The sequence below is a fragment of the Silurus aristotelis genome, assembly GCF_946808225.1.
Source record: "Silurus aristotelis genome assembly, chromosome: 1".
Classification (NCBI taxonomy): domain Eukaryota; kingdom Metazoa; phylum Chordata; class Actinopteri; order Siluriformes; family Siluridae; genus Silurus; species Silurus aristotelis.
The window spans coordinates 43,284,266-43,301,518 of NC_139574.1; the positions used below are offsets into that span (position 1 = coordinate 43,284,266).

Sequence of the window (17,253 nt, forward strand, 5' to 3'; positions counted from 1 at the left end):
CAGATGTTTGAGGAGTCCTGGGTGTGTGTGTGTGTGTGTGTGTATAGTAGCATTAAGATGCATGGGATGTCAAGAGAAGGCAAACATCTTTTACGTTGGAATATTTGGTGCTATTTGCGCCCCCTATTGGTGTATTTTACTATTTGTTATATATATTTATTATAAGCGGCACTCTTTTGGGGAGATGTTCCACTAGATTTTGTGGAGATATTCGGTGTTAGTAAAGTCTACTGATGTAGATGAGAAGGTGAGAAGGTCTGGGGTGCAACCAGTGTAAAAAAAAGTATTCTCAATAGGGTTTGGATCTCTATAGCAGGTGATCTTCTACATCTTCCAACCCAACCAAGACCTGGAAAGCAGTTTTTCATGGAGCTGGGATTCATGCACAGACCATTCACAACGGACTCTTATGCAGCTCAAACATCTTTTTATTGATAAAAAAAAAAAAAAAGCAGTAGTAAATAATTATGCAGTTACCAATCAGCATCACAATAATCAGTTCTTTTTAACATACAGGTACTTTACTTTAGGCCACGCCTTCCTACAGGAAGCATCACAGGTTGACGTCCGTTTGTCTTCTTTTGACAAACGACAGTTTTGTCTGGTCTCAAAAACAACATCCTGAGCAGCTGGATCCAGCGAGTCCCTGACGAAGGTCTGCAGCTCCATCCGGTGTGATCTCATTTCAAAACCAAGCTGCAGGAGCCCAAACAATCCCAACGTATTAATAGCGATGTACACAAAATGACAATTCATGTTCATTCGGAACCATCATCCGGTTCCTTTGTGGGTTCCTCTTCCTCGATGTCGGTTAATAAACCAGGCAAGTGTTGGAACAGCTGCTTTTCCAGAGCGCGGTCGATGTCGGACTCCTCGCGGAAGACGCACCACACCAGGAAGCTGATGGTGACCACGCTCAGAGGCAGGACATGCCACCACGGTTGCTGGAACCTGCTGCCCATCGAGCGCTCCACCTTCCACGTCCTGTGGCTGGCTTTACTCGTGGAGAACTTGATGGGCTCCGACAGATTCTCCTCGCCATCGCTGGAGCACGGGGACCGCCGGGGATCGGCGCCGAGACGCGAAGTCAGACAGAACGATCGCGCCCTGGAAGACAATATGAGAAAATATTATGGGATGTGAAATTTTTGTAGCGCCACCCACAGGACTGGAGGTGCTGAAGTTTTAATGGAATATGCAAATATGATCCTACATACACATTGTAGAGCATATAAGTGCCTATAGTCATGCACTACATAGGCTCCCTCCTTCTACACCTCTACATACATGTCATTTGGGACGCAGCCAATAATCGACCCATGAAATAAAGCTGTGTTATGTACTAGATTTATATACAAAGCGCCAACTGACCTCAGAAGGACTGCACGGGCGCGTCCACGACTCGAACAACAGCATAGAAAACGCGTGAACGCGCAGAATGCTGCTGCGGACATGACCGCGGCCTTTTAACGCTCAGAATGACGCACGGTCATTACACATGGTGGTGCTGGTGTTACTGCGAAATGCGTCCGGGTCGGAACTATAATCTATGATCCGGTTTTTTTTCTTCTTTTTTTTTTTTTTTTTTTTTTTAAATATGTATATATATTTCTCGAAACGAACAATAAATTGAGAAACAACAAATAAATAAATGCATGTCGGTTGTGTTTTTTTTTTTTTAACCCGGAAGTGAAGGTAACCAATCAGAATGCGAGTCTGGCGGGTGTGTAACCGAACAACCGTCCGGAGTGCGCGTCGCGTCGCGTCGTGTGAGAGGCACGAGTCTGGTATTGTAAACGTGTATTTGACTTTTTCCTCTGTTTTTTTTTTTTTTTCGATTTAATGCACGTTTTAGATCATTTCATAATTTGCAATTGATTAGAAACGATATATATATAATGCGTTTAATCGCAACTCAATCCCACATTTTCTGATCTTTTCTAAACGGACAAATATTGATGTTTTATGCAAATGTATGTTTATTATAAGTGAAAAAAACCCAGAGCACGAAGATTAAATATTCATGTAAACGTTTTAATTATTGATGTTTAAAATGAATAAATTATCAGGACACCAGACGGAACATTTTCGTTTATATGTTTCCACACGGACGGTTGTAATTGCCGGATGTGCGCATCATGGCGGATTTTAGTGCTCGATTGGGAGACTGTGCATCAGTAAAAACAAATGTTTGTGATTAATATATATTTTTTTAAATTATAAAATATTTTTTTTGGAATTTATTTTGATATCGGAGTAAAGAGAGGACGGCGTAAATAATGTCGCCTCATTTCTATTCATTTATTTATATTTTTAATAAAAAAAAAAAAAAAATGTTTACGTTGTTTCTTGCATGTCTTTATTCATGTGGTTTAAAATAGAACGCTTGTGTTTGACCAGAATTCCTGAGACCCCAGAAATCCAGACAGGAGCGTTGCAGCCGGCTTCGGACCTCGATTGAGCAAATGAAGAGGAAAAAGACACCTGAGGTGTGTGAGATGTTTTGTTGTTGTTGTTGTTGTTGTTGTTATTATAAAGAGACATTAAGAGGAAGAAATATTTGCTGGAGTCTGGAAATGTTCTGGATTCTAACAGCTTCTCACATGGTGGTGTTTCATTTCCAGAACCCGGACGTGTGCGTCCCCGTGAGCACCACGACAAAGAAGAAACCCAAAGAGCGTGTTGGTGAACGTCATCCTGAAGACCTCACTGGCAAAAAGGTGGGTCAGTTTTTATTTCATCGAAACCTGCAGGACACTGCTGCAGACGGAACACAAAGCTAAATTCCTTGATAACTCGTTGGTACGCTTCTTGTCCACAGAAATCTGAAGCCTGTGAAGATGTGATCCTGAAGAAGAAAAGGAAGGAGAAACCAGGCCACGTGGACAATGAAGAGTCGGCTGATGTCGTGGAGAGCCGTCAGAGTGGAGAGCTTGTGGTAACACTGTCGATGTTTGGTTCTTCAGAAGCCTACAGAAACCTTCTCTGAAGCTCTGCATTAGCAAAACTCACCTTCATTATATGGATTAGCCTGCAGGAACCGAGATGGATGGAGTAGAAGATGAGGAGGAGCTGAGCCCGGAGGAGATGCGAGTGCTGGAGAGGAAGCTGAAGAAGATTCGGAAAAAGGAGGAGAAGAAGAAGCAGAAGGAAGAAGCGAAGGGTGAGAAGGAGGAGAGCAAAAGCAGTGTTGCACAGACGCAGGCTCTGGAGTATCTGACATGGTGAGAAACACACACACACACACACACACACACTGTACCTTTACAGGGGTGGTTGAAGTTCGTGTGTGTGTGTGTGTGTGTGTGTGTGTGTGTGTGTGTGTGTGTAGCTGGTCTGAAAAGCGAGACGAGTGGAAGTTCCAGAAGACGAGGCAGGTGTGGCTCCTGCAGCACATGTACGACAGTGAGAAGGTAACCAGCTTTAGAAATGCCCCCACACTGCACTTAGGGGTAATCACAGAGGCCACACCCACTTATAACTGACAGGTCAAAAGGCCACGCCCCTTTTACACAAAACTGACCGTTTATACACATCAGTCTAATTGGTCACACTGCCTACACAACACTGAAAACGATACACTGAAGCCACGCCCCTTTAATGCAACACATACACACAGACCACGCCTCCTTCAACTGGTATTGACTTACAGAGGCCACTCGTACTTTATTGTAACCCATACAGGCCACACCTCTTTGCAGAAACCACTACATAGGCCATGCCTACTTCACTAAAACTGCTGCACAGGCCACGCCCCCTGATTTCTTCACACTACAACTCCTTTAGTGTAACTGGTACACAAGCCACACCCCTTTCCTTGAGGTTTTTTTTCTTTCACCGAAACTGCCGCACAGGCCACGCCTCCTATACGGAAATGAATACATAAGCGGTATCGTCTTTACTGGGACGGATACACAAAAAGACCACACCTCCTCAACTGATGCTATTGTGCGTTAGGCCACACCTCTTCCCCTTCAGTAAAACGCCCCCTTAATTTAAACAATTGTATTTAGGCCACGCTCTTTTTACCCGAACTGCTGCGCATAGGCCATGCCCCTTTACTGAAATAGTCATGTATATATGTATAGGCCACACCTCCTTCACTGCTTCATTCTCATGCTTTTTTCGTCCCCCAGGTGTCGGACTCGCATTTCTCGGTCCTCTTATCGTACCTGGAAGGGCTGCGGGGCGTCGCTCGGGAGGTCACAGTGCAGAAAGCAGAGGCGTTGGTCCGGTTTGGGGCGGGTCCTGAAGGAGAACAGGGCGGGGCTTCGGAAGCACAGAAGAAGATGCACCGAGCCAGAGAGGTCATCCAGCTTGTGTCTTGAGAACACAGGGGACAAAAATCTCATTTGTTTCCCACTGTGCGAGGTCTAAATGATGTCCGTCTGCAGCCTGTAAATATGTAGAACAGATTATATTTTTTTTTTAATAAAAAATTTCTGTTGTCCAGTTTTTCATGATGCTGTTTAATTCTTTTTAGAAAATGTTATGCGGTTCGGGTCGTATAACAGAAGATCATTATAAAACGTGTAATAAAACATTTTATACCACAACTCGAGTGAGTTCTCAATGTTTTCTCACAGAATTGTGTGATTTTGAAACTTTCCAAAATGTATTATTGTAATTTTTTTTCATTCTGAATTATATTTTAAAACTTCACCACAAGGTGTCGCTGTCTGTCTTTGCCCTGGTATAATAAAGCGGTTAGTTATGTCCTACCCGTATTCGAAATAGCCGCCTGTGATTGGTTGGCTTCCTTACATTACTTCGCAGAAGTGGGATTTTCCAGCCAATCAAAGGCGCGGGGGGCGGGACTTTATGTAATACGGGTGGGGGAAAAAAACAAGCGCGTTGAGGTGACCGAGCGCCGTGATGTTTCCTTGCTAACGTGTTTAGCTGATAATTATTATTAGTTTTGTTTCAGTTCGGTGAGTTTATTTGATGAAATGTACGCGATATGATTAGATACGTTCTTCCTGCGTCCATATTCGGCACTGTTTTTGGCTGCGCTGTCCTGCTAAAGTAAGTGAGATTTGCTAAGCTACCTCTGGCTGTGTCTCAAATCAATAAGCACTTCTAGGCTATAGTTTCTAGGGGAAGTCGTATTTAATGTTATTTAGAAACGGCCCACTGACTCACAGGTGCTGTTCTGGAACATGTGAATCTCCTTCATCAGGAACTGCAGGTTTCTTTTTCTCTCACCTCTGCAGAAACCATGTGACCGGAGGCTCCTGCCCGAGTAAAGCCAGGATCCCTGGGAAGACGGTGGTTATAACCGGGGCCAACACCGGGATCGGCAAAGAGACGGCCCGAGAGCTGGCCAGGAGAGGTACGGTTCGGTTCGGTTCGGGCCCTCTCCAAGTCCCGGGGCTGAGGCTACCAGAACCTTCCAGGAGAACCCGGTTAATGCAGCCTCAAAACCTGCAGGAGGACGTCATAAACACACTCATATAATAGTTATAGCATCAGTGATCAGTCATCAGAACAGTCGTGATCAGTGATCAGTCATTAGAACAGTCGCGATCAGTGATCAGTCATTAGAACAGTCGCGATCAGTGATCAGTCATTTATACAGTCGTGATCAGTGATCAGTCATTAGAACAGTCGTGATCAGTGATCAGTCATCAGAACAGTCGTGATCAGTGATCAGTCATTAGAACAGTCGCGATCAGTGATCAGTCATTTATACAGTCGTGATCAGTGATCAGTCATTAGAACAGTCGTGATCAGTCATTAGAACAGTCGCGATCAGTGATCAGTCATTAGAACAGTCGCGATCAGTGATCAGTCATTTATACAGTCGTGATCAGTGATCAGTCATCAGTCATTAGAACAGTCGCGATCAGTGATCAGTCATTAGAACAGTCGTGATCAGTGATCAGTCATTAGAACAGTCGCGATCAGTGATCAGTCATTTATACAGTCGTGATCAGTGATCAGTCATTAGAACAGTCGCGATCAGTGATCAGTCATTTATACAGTCGTGATCAGTGATCAGTCATTAGAACAGTCGTGATCAGTCATTAGAACAGTCGCGATCAGTGATCAGTCATTAGAACAGTCGCGATCAGTGATCAGTCATTTATACAGTCGTGATCAGTGATCAGTCATCAGTCATTAGAACAGTCGCGATCAGTGATCAGTCATTAGAACAGTCGCGATCAGTGATCAGTCATTTATACAGTCGCGATCAGTGATCAGTCATTAGAACAGTCGCGATCAGTGATCAGTCATTAGAACAGTCGCGATCAGTGATCAGTCATTTATACAGTCGTGATCAGTGATCAGTCATTAGAACAGTCGCGATCAGTGATCAGTCATTAGAACAGTCGCGATCAGTGATCAGTCATTAGAACAGTCGCGATCAGTGATCAGTCATTAGAACAGTCGCGATCAGTGATCAGTCATTTATACAGTCGTGATCAGTGATCAGTCATTTATACAGTCGTGATCAGTGATCAGTCATTAGAACAGTATTGATCAGTGATCAGTCATTAGAACAGTCGTGATCAGTGATCAGTCATTAGAACAGTCGCGATCAGTGATCAGTCATTAGAACAGTCGCGATAAGTGATCAGTCATTAGAACAGTCGCGATCAGTCATTAGAACAGTATTGATCAGTGATCAGTCATTAGAACAGTCGCGATCAGTCATTAGAACAGTATTGATCAGTGATCAGTCATTAGAACAGTCGTGATCAGTGATCAGTCATTAGAACAGTCGTGATCAGTGATCAGTCATTAGAACAGTCGCGATCAGTGATCAGTCATTAGAACAGTCGTGATCAGTGATCAGTCATTAGAACAGTCGCGATCAGTGATCAGTCATTAGAACAGTCGCGATCAGTGATCAGTCATTAGAACAGTATTGATCAGTGATCAGTCATTAGAACAGTCGCGATCAGTGATCAGTCATTTATACAGTCGTGATCAGTGATCAGTCATTAGAACAGTCGCGATCAGTGATCAGTCATTAGAACAGTCGCGATCAGTGATCAGTCATTAGAACAGTATTGATCAGTGATCAGTCATTAGAAAAGTCGGGATCAGTGATCAGTCATTAGAACAGCCGCGATCAGTGATCAGTCATTAGAACAGTATTGATCAGTGATCAGTCATTAGAACAGTATTGATCAGTGATCAGTCATTTATACAGTCGCGATCAGTGATCAGTCATTAGAACAGTCGCGATCAGTGATCAGTCATTAGAACAGTCGCGATCAGTGATCAGTCATTAGAACAGTCGCGATCAGTTAATAGTCATTAGAACAGTCGCGACCAGTGATCAGTCATTAGAACAGTATTGATCAGTGATCAGTCATTAGAACAGTCGCGATCAGTGATCAGTCATTAGAACAGTCGTGATCAGTCATTAGAGCAGTCGCGATCAGTGATCAGTCATTAGAACAGTATTGATCAGTGATCAGTCATTAGAACAGTATTGATCAGTGATCAGTCATTAGAACAGTCGCGATCAGTGATCAGTCATTAGAACAGTATTGATCAGTGATCAGTCATTAGAACAGTCACGATCAGTGATCAGTCATTAGAACAGTCGCGATCAGTGATCAGTCATTAGAACAGTCGCGATCAGTGATCAGTCATTAGAACAGTATTGATCAGTGATCAGTCATTAGAACAGTCGTGATCAGTGATCAGTCATTAGAACAGTATTGATCAGTGATCAGTCATTAGAACAGTCGTGATCAGTGATCAGTCATTAGAACAGTATTGATCAGTGATCAGTCATTAGAACAGTCGCGATCAGTGATCAGTCATTTATACAGTCATGATCAGTTATTAGTTGTTAAAGCAGTGGTAATAGGTATTAATTGTTAGAATGGTCGTGATCAGTGATCAGTTATTAGAAAAGCTGGTTCTGATTGGTGATTGGTCATGGAAACAAATGGCGGTGATCAGGGATTCGTTTTTTAGAACAGTTGAGATCAGGGATTAGTCATTAAAACAAAAAGCTTTGATCAGAAAAACACACAACCCAGCGTATCCTCTTGTGCAGGAGGGCGGATTATTATGGGATGTCGGGACATGGGGAAGTGTGAAGAAGCAGCCCGCGAGATCCGAGGCTCCACCCTGAACCCTCACGTTTACGCCAGACACGTGGACCTGGCTTCGATAAAATCTGTACGGAGATTCGCCGAGGAGATTAACCGGGGTAAAACACACACACGCACACACACACACACACACACACACACACACACACACACACATGCAGTATTAATTCGCTCACTGTGTACCTTATAATGGAAGATTTGTGTGGACAAGGTTCATCTCTGGACACGTGTGTATGTTTTCAGAAGAGGACAGAGTGGACATTTTGATTAACAACGCTGGGGTGATGAGATGTCCTCCAGGGAAGACGGAAGACGGATTCGACATGCAACTTGGAGTCAACTACTTGGGTATGCTTAAGCGTAGCGCTAACGGTTTTAAAGGTCGGACTGTGTCACCCAAGCAAAACAAAATTCCCAGACGTCTCGTTTGTCCGGTTTCCAGGCCATTTCCTCCTGACCAATCTGCTTCTGGATAAGCTGAGAGACTCCGCCCCTAGCCGAGTGATCAACCTATCATCTTTGGCGCATGCCGTAGGCGAGATTGACCTCGAGGACCTCAACTGGGACAGGAAGAAATTTAACACGAAGAAGGCGTATTGTCAGAGCAAACTCGCAGTCGTACTGTTCACCCGAGAGCTCGCACGCAGACTGGAGGGTCAGTGCACGTGTGTTGCTTCAGCTAGAACTCATAATGGAAGGAGAAACTTCTGCAAATGTGTGTGTGTGTGTGTGTGTGTGTGTGTGTGTGTGTGTGTGTGTGTGTGTGTGTGTGTGTGTGTGTTGTAGGCACTGGGGTTACGGTCTCCGCCCTGCACCCTGGAGTTGTCGCCACAGACCTGGGCAGACACACGGGTATGCACCAGTCCCACTTCTCCAGCACCGTACTTAGTAAGTCAGTTGGTCATGTGACCCTCAGGTCTGACACTGGAGACTCCTTCTGCAAATCCCCAGATGACTGGGAATCTTTTTTTGTGCCCTCCAGGTCCAGTCTTCTACCTGCTGACCAAGTCGCCCGAACTCGGCGCCCAACCCGGCGTCTACCTTTCCGTTGCCGAGGAGCTGGTGGGCGTGAGCGGGCGCTACTACGACGTCATGACGGAGAAAGACCCCGCCCCTCAGGCTCTGGACCAGGAAACGGCGATCAAACTGTGGGACATCAGCGCATCTTTAGTGGGTTTAGAGACCACTGTGTCTCCACCCGAGAAAACGTTCAGGCGCGCTCCTCCGAGCTCGCCGTCGCTATGACGACCGCGTAAGACCCGGGTTTCTGCTCCTGGGTTCGCTATTAAAAGTTTATATTTAAAACAAAAGTTCTTGCATTTGGTCTTTTTGTGTACAGAAACGTGAGCAACACTTTGATTCACGTGACTGTTATGAAACATCTCACTACACGTGCTGAAATGATGAAATATATTTGACTAGAATGTAGGATTAGTGTGTTACTCCAGAGCTTCATGTCTGGTGTTCAGGGTAAAGTAGAATATTACTAGCGAGTTAGCTGTAAACTACATCTCCCATGATGCACCACGAACCCATGACGTCATCAGCCTGGTCCAAAGTCCGGTGTGAACCCGGTTGTGTTGTATTACAGCAGAAGGTTTCAGGAGCAGGATCGCGCTTGTGGCTGCTGGTTTCTTCTGTGCTGCTGGTGGTGTTTGTGGAGGTGCTGTGAGAAGATCATCTTCACCTGCAGTGGGTTCCGTCTCCATAGCGCTTCATAGCGAGCGGTGTAGCGGAGCGGAACAATGGCCGAACCTCCGGAGGATCTCCACACTGACGACTGTCTCACCTCCTACACACACATCTACAGCCAGGACCTGCTCAGGTACACACACTTCATACCTTCTACACCTCTATCACTATATCACTCCACACCTTCTACACCTCTATCACTATATCGCTCCATACCTTCTACACCTCTATCACTCCACACCTTCTACACCTCTATCACTATATCACTCCATACCTTCTACACCTCTATCACTATATCACTCCACACCTTCTACACCTCTATCACTATATCGCTCCATACCTTCTACACCTCTATCACTCCACACCTTCTACACCTCTATCACTATATCACTCCATACCTTCTACACCTCTATCACTCCACACCTTCTACACCTCTATCACTATATCACTCCATACCTTCTACACCTCTATCACTATATCACTCCACACCTTCTACACCTCTATCACTATATCGCTCCATACCTTCTACACCTCTATCACTCCACACCTTCTACACCTCTATCACTATATCACTCCATACCTTCTACACCTCTATCACTCCACACCTTCTACACCTCTATCACTATATCACTCCATACCTTCTACACCTCTATCACTATATCACTCCACACCTTCTACACCTCTATCACTATATCACTCCACACCTTCTACACCTCTATCACTATATCACTCCATACCTTCTACACCTCTATCACTCCATACCTTCTACACCTCTATCACTATATCACTCCATACCTTCTACACCTCTATCACTCCATACCTTCTACACCTCTATCACTATATCACTCCACACCTTCTACACCTCTATCACTATATCACTCCATACCTTCTACACCTCTATCACTCCACACCTTCTACACCTCTATCACTATATCACTCCATACCTTCTACACCTCTATCACTATATCACTCCACACCTTCTACACCTCTATCACTATATCACTCCACACCTTCTACACCTCTATCACTATATCACTCCATACCTTCTACACCTCTATCACTCCATACCTTCTACACCTCTATCACTATATCACTCCATACCTTCTACACCTCTATCACTCCATACCTTCTACACCTCTATCACTATATCACTCCACACCTTCTACACCTCTATCACTATATCACTCCATACCTTCTACACCTCTATCACTATATCACTCCATACCTTCTACACCTCTATCACTATATCTCTCCACACCTTCTACACCTCTATCACTATATCACTCCACACCTTCTACACCTCTATCACTATATCACTCCACACCTTCTACACCTCTATCACTATATCACTCCACACCTTCTACACCTCTATCACTATATCACTCCACACCTTCTACACCTCTATCACTATATCACTCCACACCTTCTACACCTCTATCACTATATCACTCCATACCTTCTACACCTCTATCACTATATCACTCCATACCTTCTACACCTCTATCACTATATCTCTCCACACCTTCTACACCTCTATCACTATATCACTCCACACCTTCTACACCTCTATCACTATATCACTCCATACCTTCTACACCTCTATCACTCCATACCTTCTACACCTCTATCACTCCATACCTTCTACACCTTTATCACTATATCACTCCACACCTTCTACACCTCTATCACTATATCACTCCATACCTTCTACACCTCTATCACTCCATACCTTCTACACCTCTATCACTATATCACTCCATACCTTCTACACCTCTATCATTATATCACTCCATACCTTCCACACCTCTATCACTATATCACTCCATACCTTCCACACCTCTATCACTATATCACTCCATACCTTCTACACCTCTATCACTATATCACTCCATACCTTCCACACCTCTATCACTATATCACTCCATACCTTCTACACCTCTATCACTATATCACTCCATACCTTCCACACCTCTATCACTCCATACCTTCTACACCTCTATCACTATATCACTCCATACCTTCCACACCTCTATCACTATATCACTCCATACCTTCTACACCTCTATCACTATATCACTACATACCTTCTACACCTCTATCACTATATCACTCCATACCTTCTACACCTCTATCACTATATCACTCCATACCTTCTACACTTCATCTCTTTATACCTCTATCAATCAATCCTTTATTCCCTTCTTCAAATATTCCTTTTATTTATCATTCTTTATTAGTCTTGTATTCCCTTCTTTTTTTTCTCCTTATCCTCAATTCTTTTTTTTTTTTTGACTACTGTAGGGATCACGTGGCCTTCGTCACGGGCGGGGGCTCGGGCATCGGCTTCCGCACCGCTGAGATCCTGATGAGGTACGCTTCCTCCGTTTCTCAGGTGAACACACGCACGTTCTCTCTCCTTGTCCTCGACCCTCAGCGTCACGTCTCCGTTCTCTTCCAGGCACGGCTGTGACACGGCGATCGCCAGCAGGAACCTGGAGAAGCTCGCAGAGGTATTCCGTCCGTTCTTCTTCTCGAGAAGGGTCTCGGGCCGAGCGCGTTAAAAACGTTTTCTACCTGCGTGTCGTTCCAGGCGGCGAAGAAGCTGACGTGCGCGACGGGGCGACGCTGCCTGGCCCTGCAGATGGACGTGCGTCAGCCGGACACCGTCTCCGCCGCCGTGGACGAGACACTGAAGGAGTTCGGACGTCTCGATATCCTCGTCAACAGTACGTCATGGTAGATGTTTCCTCAAAGATTTTGTGAGTTCTCGTACAAAGATTTGTGTTAGTGAAGTCAGGTTCAGGTGAGGAGGTCTGGATTGAATCTCGCTAAGGTTTGAAGCTCTAGAGCAGGAGATGCGGGTGTCCTAATACTTTTGGCTGCACGGTGTATGCGTCTTTCAAGCCTCACAAGTAAACCTCTGTCTGTGTTGCGCAGACGCGGCGGGGAACTTCCTGTGTCCGGCGTCCGCTCTGTCCTTCAACGCCTTCAGGACGGTGATGGAGATCGACACCATGGGGACCTTCAACACCAGCAAAGTCGTCTACGAGAAATGGCTCAAGGTGACGAACAAAAAAAATACTACAAGAGCGACAGCTTCTACAGGAGCACGGTGTATCCAAAAGTATTGGGACACCTGACTTGTCCACCTGCATATGTGGTTCTTCTTCAAACTGTTTCCACAACGTCTTTGGAGGTGGTGGCTTAGTGGTTAAGCTGTTTAGACTTTGAGGAACATCTTCCCAGAAGATTTTCATAATGTGGATTCGTATGGAAAGGATTGGTCAGGCGTCCACATACTTTTCCCTGATCTAATGTGTGTGATGTGATGAAAATTGTGTGTTCAGGATCATGGAGGCTCCATCGTGAACATCTCAGCGACGCTCGGATACAGAGGCCAAGCGCTGCAGGTGCACGCTGGGTCGGCGAAGGCCGCCAACGGTGAGGCTGCGTTCGCTTTTGTTGCCTTTTTGCTGCCACTGTTGGTGTTTGTGGGGGTGTTTTAGATACCGTGTGTGTGTGTGTGTGTGTGTGTGTGTGTGTGTGTGTAGATGCCATGACGAGACACTTGGCGGTAGAATGGGGCCCCAGTGGCGTGAGGGTGAACACCGTGGCCCCGGGGCCGATCTCCGGAACCGAGGGTTATCGCAAACTCGGTATGAAACTCTTGGGGGAAAGTGGCAGCCTGATGCCACATATTAATGAAGGCAGCAGGAAAGTGTGTACAGAAAGTTTGTGTCTGTCCGGTTTCAGGTGGCTCTCACGCCGAGAGCGCCGGCGTTTTCCGGACCATTCCGCTGCAGAGGGCTGGAAATAAAACGGAAATGGCGCACGCCGTGCTTTTCCTGGCGAGCCGTGCGGCGTCGTACGTCACCGGTGCCACCGTGGTGGCGGACGGAGGGGCGTGGCTTACCTCGGCCAATGACGTGGAGCGCCTGCTGGGTATACACTCTCGCTCTGCTAAACTCTGAGAGGCAGTACTGCACGCAGGTGTGTGTGTGTGTGTGTGTGTGTGTGTGTGTTTGGATATTAATACACTCCTATGTATATACTCCTAGCTTGAATATTTTAGATGATTAGGTATATGACAGACAGACAGACAGTCAGACAGACGGCTAGACAGACAGACAGGCAGACAGACAGTGTAACTGAATTAGACTAACTCTTTTGATCGAGTGATTACATGCTTGGTGTGGTGCTGCTCTTCTCACAGCTCTTCTGCTCTTCACTGCTAACAATCAAAGCATCATTTACTAACCCCCCCCCCCCCCCCCCACACACACACACACACACACACATCTGGAATGATCTGGAAATACTTTTAATTTGGGAGGAGAAAGAACAAAAAAACTTTTATGAAGTTTGAATGATTTTATTCTGAAAATAACAGAGGCCACGCCTCCTCTTTTAATGAGACTGATAAGCACAGAGGCCACGCCTTCTCTTTTAATGAGACTGATAAGCACAGAGGCCACGCCTCCTTCTTTATTGAAACTGGCACATAGAAGCCACACCTCCTTCTTTACTGCGACTTTGAGACACAGGCCACGCCTCTTTCTTTACTGAGATTGATAGGCATAGAGGCCACGCCTCTTTTTTTATATAGGCATAGAGGCCACACCTCCTTATTTACAGAGACTTCGAGCCACACAGGCCACGCCTCCTTTTTTTATTGCGATTGATAAGCACAGAGGCCATGCCTTCTTCTTTAATGAAACTGACACACAGAGGCCACGCCTACTTCTTTGTTGATCTTTTTTCTCTCATTAAGTGCTTCCATATTTGTCTGATGTTTTGTTTTTAGGTCTCTGGTCACAGGAGAAAAGAGGAGACAAGTCCACCTGAAAAAAAACCCTGAATTCCGAATAAAATGTGTTTAAGAATGCGAAATCCTGTCCACACCCTGCTGTTCTTCTGCAGTAAGCACCTCCTATAGCAGGTATAAATCCTGTACCTGATGTGCCTTCTGGAGATATGCAGTGTGTACTCGTGATTATTGCAGACTGGAGATGGGAAAATCAGTCATCCTTGGATCCTGGAGGGTTCTTTGTTTTGGGATACAATGTAATGAAGCGGCAGTTTTTATTATCATCATCATTATTTCTATTCATTCCTCCCAAAGAACCCGTTTTTAATACATTTTACAAAAGTGTCCAGGTCATGATTAACACCATCGTAACACCACTGGAGAACCGAGGACGCCTTGAAACCCGTTTGAAGGTCGAGTACTGTAGCCGTGATGCTTAGAAAACATTAATGTACATATAATTTCTCTACATTCACTTCCATAATAAAACTTCTAATTCTTCCCACTTCCAGGTGTCTTGTTTTGCTTGTATCGTTGTAGTTCAGCCACTAGGGGGCGCAATGTGTATGTTTAGAAATGTGTAGATCGTTGAAGAAAGAACTCTTTAAGGTTCTCTTCGTTTACAGGACAACAAGGCTAACAGCGTAAATTGTGTTAGCATCTATATTGTATTTATGTATCTTCATATCATCTCCCATTAGGGGGCGCCACAGCAGATCATCCGTCTCCATACCCCCCTGTCCTCTACATCTGCCTCTTATCAAAACAACTACCCGCATGTCTTCCCTCACCACATCCATAAACCTCCTCCTTGGTCTTCCTCTTTTCCTGCTTCCTGGTGTCTCAGCATTCTCCTACTGATATACCCCATGTCCCTCCTCTGCACATGTCCAAAACCATCTCAATCTCACCTCCCTCACCTTGTCTCCAAAACGTCCTACATGCACTGTCCCTCTAATAAACTCATTTTTAATTCTGTCTATCCTCATCACTCCTAACGAACATCTCAACCTCTTCAGCTCTGCTACCTCCAGCTCCAGTAATTGTATATATTATTATATTTCTTAGGCTCGCGATATGATCCTTATAGGACCTTATATCGTTCATCGCGTGACAACAGCGCGTAAAGGAAAAAAAAAAAGGAAAAAAAAAAAAGAAATGAGAAGTGAGTGATGCTCGGCCCTTTGCGGTTGTGGGACCAGGCGAAGAGACTGCGGAGAAGTCCCGGGCGCATGCGCGAACCGTGCGCGCGTCCTCGTCGCGCGCTCCCCCCGTGTGTGTGCGCGCGCGCGCGCGCGTGTGTTATTGCTGCTGATGCGAGCTGCTCTCTCGGTGCTCGGTGAGGGGAAAAAGCGGCCGAACCTCCTACTAATTTAACATTTATTTATATATATTTTCTCCACTGAGTGACACCCCCCCTGAGCGGATATGGACCCCCACGGACGCGGTTGAAGGATTTATTTTTGTGGAAATGTCGCGGAAATTTCTGACTAAAATCGGATTTTTCCCCCCCCCGACGTTCGGACGAGCTCGAGCTAGCTAACCGGAGCTAGCCGCAGGCGCACAGGTGGATCCATCCGGGGCTTTCTTCCTCACACATCCAGCCTGTGGAACGGAAAGAAATCGCCGAACACAATTATTATTGTCATCGTCATCGAAAAAACTATTTATATTCCCTATTTTGATTGAGGTGGAAGCGGAATTTTCCTCGCGTTTCCCCGGGAGTCTGGTCCAGTCAGGGCAGAAGCAGGGATGCTGTTAGCTAGCCGGCTAGTTTTTACCTCAGATCTTTAACGGTTTACACAAAGCCCCGGATCAAGCTCATAAATCCGCCTCATTTCTCCTATTAACTCGTATTAGCGAGGAGAAATCCGACCTCGAGGCCTTCTGGAGTGAAGCTCTTCTGACTGGAGCTCTGGTGTAATGGTGGACCGGTGTGATGGTAGGTTCAGAACCATGATTCAGACCTGAACACACCTCAGATGATCAAATTCAGCTCTTAAAAATGCCATTCAAGCCTTTGAAGATCTTCTCACGGTCTCTTGTAGGAGTGCGAAGACGTTTGTGAGGAGCAGGAGATGGAGATGATGTAATTCCACCTTCCCGGTTCAGAAGATTGTCCGTTAAACATGTTCCTGAAATACAATCCGTTCTACGTCACGTGACGAACACGTCACGTTTGCTTGGCTTCGATCGGAGGTGCGCATGGATCTCTTGGGGGGGAACGCACCCGCTCGGAATTCCGCGTAACGAACGCAATCCTAAATGGAGCAGGTTCTCTCCGGCCCGCGAGGGCATTCCGACTGGGAATCGGACCAGAACTCGCTCGGGTTTCTTCTCCTGGATAACGACGTGAAAAACGGCGGCCGCGACAATCCAGATCCGGCGGGTCTCGTCTCGCTCAGCTTCGACGAGATCTTTCAGGACGGCTCTCTGAATCTGGACGACTTATTCCGGGCGTCACGGTATTCCGCTTTAGACCAGACGTACCCCTGGGAGTGCGGTCCGGACCGCGTGGGCTCGACGTGGGACAAACCGCAGCGTCTTCCTCAGAAGCCGGACGAAGGCGGAGAAACGGCGCAGGATGCGGTCGCAGGAGATCTCATTACTTTTCATTCAGGCGCTCCAAGTCCTTCACACGCCTGCACGTCTACACAGGTCGTGGAAAATTTGCAA

General features: G+C 45.8%; 5 protein-coding genes and 1 long non-coding RNA gene across 17 annotated transcripts in view; 4 read left to right on the forward strand and 2 right to left on the reverse strand.

Moving 5' to 3' along the window:
- Positions 1-520: 520 nt before the first annotated feature.
- uqcc4 (ubiquinol-cytochrome c reductase complex assembly factor 4) lies at positions 521-1,532 on the reverse strand. Of its 2 annotated transcripts, none has more exons than XM_083557318.1 (2): positions 1,372-1,532; positions 521-1,107 (listed from the first exon to the last, which is right to left on the reverse strand). In XM_083557318.1, exons 1-2 carry the CDS (start codon positions 1,452-1,454, stop codon positions 759-761), a joined length of 432 nt encoding a protein of 143 aa, XP_083413444.1. In that variant the 5' UTR covers positions 1,455-1,532; the 3' UTR covers positions 521-758. The 2 variants fall into 2 exon arrangements, with proteins under 2 accessions (XP_083413444.1, XP_083413445.1); XM_083557319.1 differs by lacking the exon at positions 1,372-1,532 and adding an exon at positions 1,218-1,360.
- Positions 1,533-1,631: 99 nt separating this feature from the next.
- chlsn (cholesin) lies at positions 1,632-4,556 on the forward strand. 2 transcript variants are annotated; one of them, XM_083557276.1, is made up of 7 exons: positions 1,632-1,787; positions 2,401-2,489; positions 2,625-2,720; positions 2,822-2,938; positions 3,031-3,224; positions 3,332-3,413; positions 4,137-4,556. In XM_083557276.1, the coding sequence occupies exons 1-7, from the start codon at positions 1,709-1,711 to the stop codon at positions 4,326-4,328; spliced, it is 849 nt and encodes a 282-aa protein (XP_083413402.1). In that variant the 5' UTR covers positions 1,632-1,708; the 3' UTR covers positions 4,329-4,556. The 2 variants fall into 2 exon arrangements, with proteins under 2 accessions (XP_083413402.1, XP_083413403.1); XM_083557277.1 differs by having other exon boundaries at positions 1,770-1,787; positions 2,382-2,489.
- A 267-nt stretch (positions 4,557-4,823) lies between these two features.
- Positions 4,824-9,388, forward strand: LOC310734790 (retinol dehydrogenase 13-like). The gene is made up of 7 exons (XM_083557225.1): positions 4,824-5,025; positions 5,214-5,332; positions 8,021-8,176; positions 8,322-8,426; positions 8,521-8,733; positions 8,865-8,966; positions 9,061-9,388. The coding sequence occupies exons 1-7, from the start codon at positions 4,961-4,963 to the stop codon at positions 9,321-9,323; spliced, it is 1,023 nt and encodes a 340-aa protein (XP_083413351.1). The 5' UTR covers positions 4,824-4,960; the 3' UTR covers positions 9,324-9,388.
- A 205-nt stretch (positions 9,389-9,593) lies between these two features.
- On the forward strand, positions 9,594-15,082 carry decr2 (2,4-dienoyl CoA reductase 2, peroxisomal). Of its 2 annotated transcripts, none has more exons than XM_083557238.1 (9): positions 9,594-9,903; positions 12,072-12,140; positions 12,229-12,280; positions 12,361-12,496; positions 12,708-12,832; positions 13,118-13,211; positions 13,322-13,426; positions 13,524-13,760; positions 14,575-15,082. In XM_083557238.1, the coding sequence occupies exons 1-8, from the start codon at positions 9,824-9,826 to the stop codon at positions 13,739-13,741; spliced, it is 879 nt and encodes a 292-aa protein (XP_083413364.1). In that variant the 5' UTR covers positions 9,594-9,823; the 3' UTR covers positions 13,742-13,760; positions 14,575-15,082. The 2 variants fall into 2 exon arrangements, with proteins under 2 accessions (XP_083413364.1, XP_083413363.1); XM_083557237.1 differs by having other exon boundaries at positions 13,524-13,712.
- Positions 14,122-14,516, reverse strand: LOC310734863. Its single transcript, XR_014536163.1, has 2 exons — positions 14,392-14,516; positions 14,122-14,284 (listed from the first exon to the last, which is right to left on the reverse strand). It is a non-coding gene; the product is annotated as an uncharacterized lncRNA (long non-coding RNA).
- Positions 15,083-15,767: 685 nt separating the features above from the next.
- rab11fip3 (RAB11 family interacting protein 3 (class II)) overlaps positions 15,768-17,253 on the forward strand; it is a 17,154-nt gene continuing 15,668 nt past the window's right edge. For 5 of the 9 annotated variants that reach the window (XM_083557027.1, XM_083557029.1, XM_083557030.1 and 2 more), the window contains exon 1: positions 15,768-17,253. This exon is cut by the window's right edge and continues 1,578 nt beyond it. In XM_083557027.1, coding sequence (XP_083413153.1) covers positions 16,843-17,253 — 411 coding nt within the window. In that variant the 5' untranslated portion in view covers positions 15,768-16,842. The other 4 variants (XM_083557032.1, XM_083557033.1, XM_083557031.1 and 1 more) reach the window with 3 other exon arrangements.

What these genes read in the sequence shown, in the direction of transcription:
- uqcc4 (XM_083557318.1), bottom strand. Translation starts at nt 1,454, where the DNA reads ATGTCCGCAGCAGCATTCTGCGCGTTCACGCGTTTTCTATGCTGTTGT. An exon ending in GCCCGTGCAGTCCTTCTGAG is followed by an intron (nt 1,108 to 1,371) that starts GTCAGTTGGCGC and finishes ATTGTCTTCCAG; the next exon opens with GGCGCGATCGTTCTGTCTGA.
- chlsn (XM_083557276.1), top strand. Translation starts at nt 1,709, where the DNA reads ATGCGAGTCTGGCGGGTGTGTAACCGAACAACCGTCCGGAGTGCGCGT. An exon ending in GTCAGAGTGGAGAGCTTGTG is followed by an intron (nt 2,939 to 3,030) that starts GTAACACTGTCG and finishes TATATGGATTAG; the next exon opens with CCTGCAGGAACCGAGATGGA. An exon ending in ACATGTACGACAGTGAGAAG is followed by an intron (nt 3,414 to 4,136) that starts GTAACCAGCTTT and finishes TTCGTCCCCCAG; the next exon opens with GTGTCGGACTCGCATTTCTC.
- LOC310734790 (XM_083557225.1), top strand. Translation starts at nt 4,961, where the DNA reads ATGATTAGATACGTTCTTCCTGCGTCCATATTCGGCACTGTTTTTGGC. An exon ending in GGCTGCGCTGTCCTGCTAAA is followed by an intron (nt 5,026 to 5,213) that starts GTAAGTGAGATT and finishes TCACCTCTGCAG; the next exon opens with AAACCATGTGACCGGAGGCT. An exon ending in GCTCGCACGCAGACTGGAGG is followed by an intron (nt 8,734 to 8,864) that starts GTCAGTGCACGT and finishes TGTGTGTTGTAG; the next exon opens with GCACTGGGGTTACGGTCTCC.
- decr2 (XM_083557237.1), top strand. Translation starts at nt 9,824, where the DNA reads ATGGCCGAACCTCCGGAGGATCTCCACACTGACGACTGTCTCACCTCC. An exon ending in TACAGCCAGGACCTGCTCAG is followed by an intron (nt 9,904 to 12,071) that starts GTACACACACTT and finishes TGACTACTGTAG; the next exon opens with GGATCACGTGGCCTTCGTCA. An exon ending in ACCTGGAGAAGCTCGCAGAG is followed by an intron (nt 12,281 to 12,360) that starts GTATTCCGTCCG and finishes GTGTCGTTCCAG; the next exon opens with GCGGCGAAGAAGCTGACGTG.